Here is a 3112-nt window from a genome sequence, read left to right on the forward strand (position 1 = left end):
TAGATGGCTGCCAATGCAATTTTATCTGTCCTCTCTTCAGCTGGTGATTTTGGATCCTTGGGTTCTACTACCTCCCACACGTCATCTGCTTGCATAAAAACTTTTATTTTAATAGACCATATCGTATACTCACTTCGTGTCAGCATTGGATAGTTCTGACCAACTCCTCCTTCCTTGATTTTGTTTGTTTCCGTTGTCACTCCTTTTGGCATGTACTTGGGCGTTCACTATGTGTCAAGCTCTGATACCAAATATAAGACTACAACTCTGCACATAGTTATATGGTTTAAATGGAGTAAAACAAATACACAAGAGCTGATACTTTTATTGATCAAAAGCAATACATGTTAAATATGAAAAATCAGAAGTAATCAAAAGCAAAGAACTAGGATCTAAACTGCTACTTTCCTAAACCTACTCTGTTACAGGTTTTATTCAATCAAACGACTCCTATAATTTCTCCACTAACTTGCAGACCAAGTCTACCAGCTATGATCTCGCCGGATAATCAGGCATCGATCTTTATTTACTTAAATAAGGCTTAGATTATTTCCAACAAATTATATGTACTTATCTCCATTTGGTATTTCTATTACAGACAGCTACAACAGCTACAACAGCTTTTTGCTGTCATAAAGGTGTTTGGTAAATTCTAAAAGTTGTTGTCTGGAAAAACACTTTTGGTCTAAAAGCTGCTGCTAGTAAAAGCATGTCCCCCCATGCCATGTTTTTGGAAAAAGCTATTTTCAGCTTTTGCAGGAAGTAGCTATCAGTTTCACCATCAAACCTTCTCAAAAATATTATTTTTATATATTATATCTCAAAATATGCATAAATTAAAAATAATTATCAAACAGTCATCTAATTTTCCGAACAACACTTTTTCCGTTAGAATTTTTTCTCACAGCACAACACTGTTGAACAACACTCACAAACACAAACAGAGCCTAATAATCACTTCCTATTTTTAACTAAAAGTAGTTATGTCAAACATATATAGATTTTAGGTGGATGGAGTAGGATATGTCCAATGAAACATTTACTTGGTAGTTCGCTAACGGGATCGCAGCTCTTAGCACTTTTGGCCTTCGCCACGCCAAAACCATTAACATTAGCTCGTTATATTGATTTCCAGAATTCCAGATACTGATATTAAAACAAAACAGGGGAATCAAAATCAGGAAGTATATTATTTGCTTAGTTGACAAATTAATCAGTCCCAAATTCGCAAATTAGATTGGAAAAAATATTACAAATCAGAGTATACTGCTATAGTTGTTGTACCTATGGAATATGATACAATTTGGAGGGCTTCAAATCCCTTGTAACATTAAAATAATTTAACGTCGTGATCCACTTCTGCTGAGACTTGAGAAGATGAACAGCCACCGTATTTGGCCAAAGCTCATGAGTACACCCCGTATGTGGCACCGGAAAATTATACATGGACCACTTTGCATTAAATCTGTTCTTCCCTCGTCTCCCTTCTCTCATCCAATCACCAAAAACTTGATCTTCTGGACCGTCTAAATGATTTATTGGTACATCGGAAACCTTAATCCACTCCACTATATCCCACGAAATCAAATATCCCATTCCAGACATATAATGCACAAAAGGGTCCATACTTCGACATGGAATAACATAACCATAATATAAATCATCTCTAGGCAATGGCCTTAAAGATTCCACCAAGCTCTCTAATCTAAAATATGTATCATCATCGCCTTTCATGACATAATGATAAGGTGGATAAGGTACTGATGAATCATTACTGTTAAAAATATCGGGTAAACTCGAAAAGAAGGTATAAGTTTTACCCCTGTTCATGTTTTCCTTGCAGTTGAGAATTATTATATCATCGTGCAGCATTATCTCTAGCGCAACTAGGACTTTCTGGTCCTCTTTCGTAAGGTTGCAAAATACAAATTTCACATCGACTTGTGTACCAGCTGGCCTTGATTGTGTACCATAGACGAGACGGAGGAAGTGACGACGATTGTACTGATCAGGAAGTGTTAAGATTCCGAGTAGGATTCGAATGTTGTTGGGAGAAGAATTCACTAGCTCTAAAGAATTAGTTGAACTGAGAGGCGGAGAAAGGGTGCATCTACTAAATCGTAATATATTTTCAAAGCGGATTTCGTTTATTGAAGCTAATATGCAAAGTACAATAATGAAGAAGAGAGAGGAGATCATGAATTTTCGGCCGACTGGCCTCAGAGTCTTGAACATCTTATCCAACATGAATAGCTTGGAGAAATTAAGCTCAATTTGGGAAATGTTAATGTTTATACTTGAATGAAATGTGTGCAATGAGTTTAACGGATTCATATGAATGTGTGATAGAATTCCTTAGATATAAAGTTTTGTGTTGGCAATATCTTGGTATTGTGTTCCAAACTCTACACTTTTTATCCTTAAAGAAAGGTGGTAGAAGAAAAGTAGTACAATCTTAATGAAAAGACTAATGAATCCAAAGCAGAAGTACCATGATATGTTGCAATTTGGAGTTGAAATAGTTAATGATGGGCTAATCAGTCTATTTAATGCATAAATATACACATGCGGCTGCATATTCTGCAGTCAAAAAGGTAAGGGTGGTGGATTTGGGCCTAACGTTGGTCTCACTTAACTGATGATAGGATCTTAACTGTATGAATGGCTCTTTGAGTTCAATTTTGTCAACCTTTTTGTATATTAGGTAATTTTGCATGAACGTGTCTTGCCTAAAATAACGCACTAAAATTATGAAAATACTTGAATTCAACGTCATTGACCTCGATGAACAGTCGCTGCAAGTGCACGATCCAAGAAGTTTAGATTCTATTCCAGTAAAAGCTAACTTGTCCCTACCCCAGAATATGAATTACAGTTCATCTGAAATTCCTTCAGATGCCTAAAGTTAGAGATTAAGGTGCTGTGATAGGTAGTGGAAGATGCATGGCTTAAAGCAACTAAGTTTTCAAGAATTCTCGAACTTGTGAAATGTGCGAAATGTGCGATATTGGCATGTATGCACCAAATTGGGTATAAAACTTGGTTCAGGACGTTGATGGCGTGACAATTTAAAAAATAAAAACTCAAAATATTACTAAATGTAAGCACTATG

General features: G+C 36.0%; 1 protein-coding gene across 1 annotated transcript; it reads right to left on the reverse strand.

Moving 5' to 3' along the window:
* Positions 1–862: 862 nt before the first annotated feature.
* On the reverse strand, positions 863–2497 carry LOC141711019 (beta-1,3-galactosyltransferase pvg3). The gene is made up of 2 exons (XM_074513483.1): positions 1285–2497; positions 863–1146 (listed from the first exon to the last, which is right to left on the reverse strand). The coding sequence occupies exon 1, from the start codon at positions 2332–2334 to the stop codon at positions 1285–1287; it is 1050 nt and encodes a 349-aa protein (XP_074369584.1). The 5' UTR covers positions 2335–2497; the 3' UTR covers positions 863–1146.
* Positions 2498–3112: the final 615 nt, after the last annotated feature.

This window comes from Apium graveolens, chromosome 3 (assembly GCF_009905375.1).
Source record: "Apium graveolens cultivar Ventura chromosome 3, ASM990537v1, whole genome shotgun sequence".
Classification (NCBI taxonomy): domain Eukaryota; kingdom Viridiplantae; phylum Streptophyta; class Magnoliopsida; order Apiales; family Apiaceae; genus Apium; species Apium graveolens.

Bases quoted from the DNA above. Each gene is read 5' to 3' on its own strand.
- LOC141711019 (XM_074513483.1), bottom strand. From the start codon at position 2,334: ATGAATCCGTTAAACTCATTGCACACATTTCATTCAAGTATAAACATT.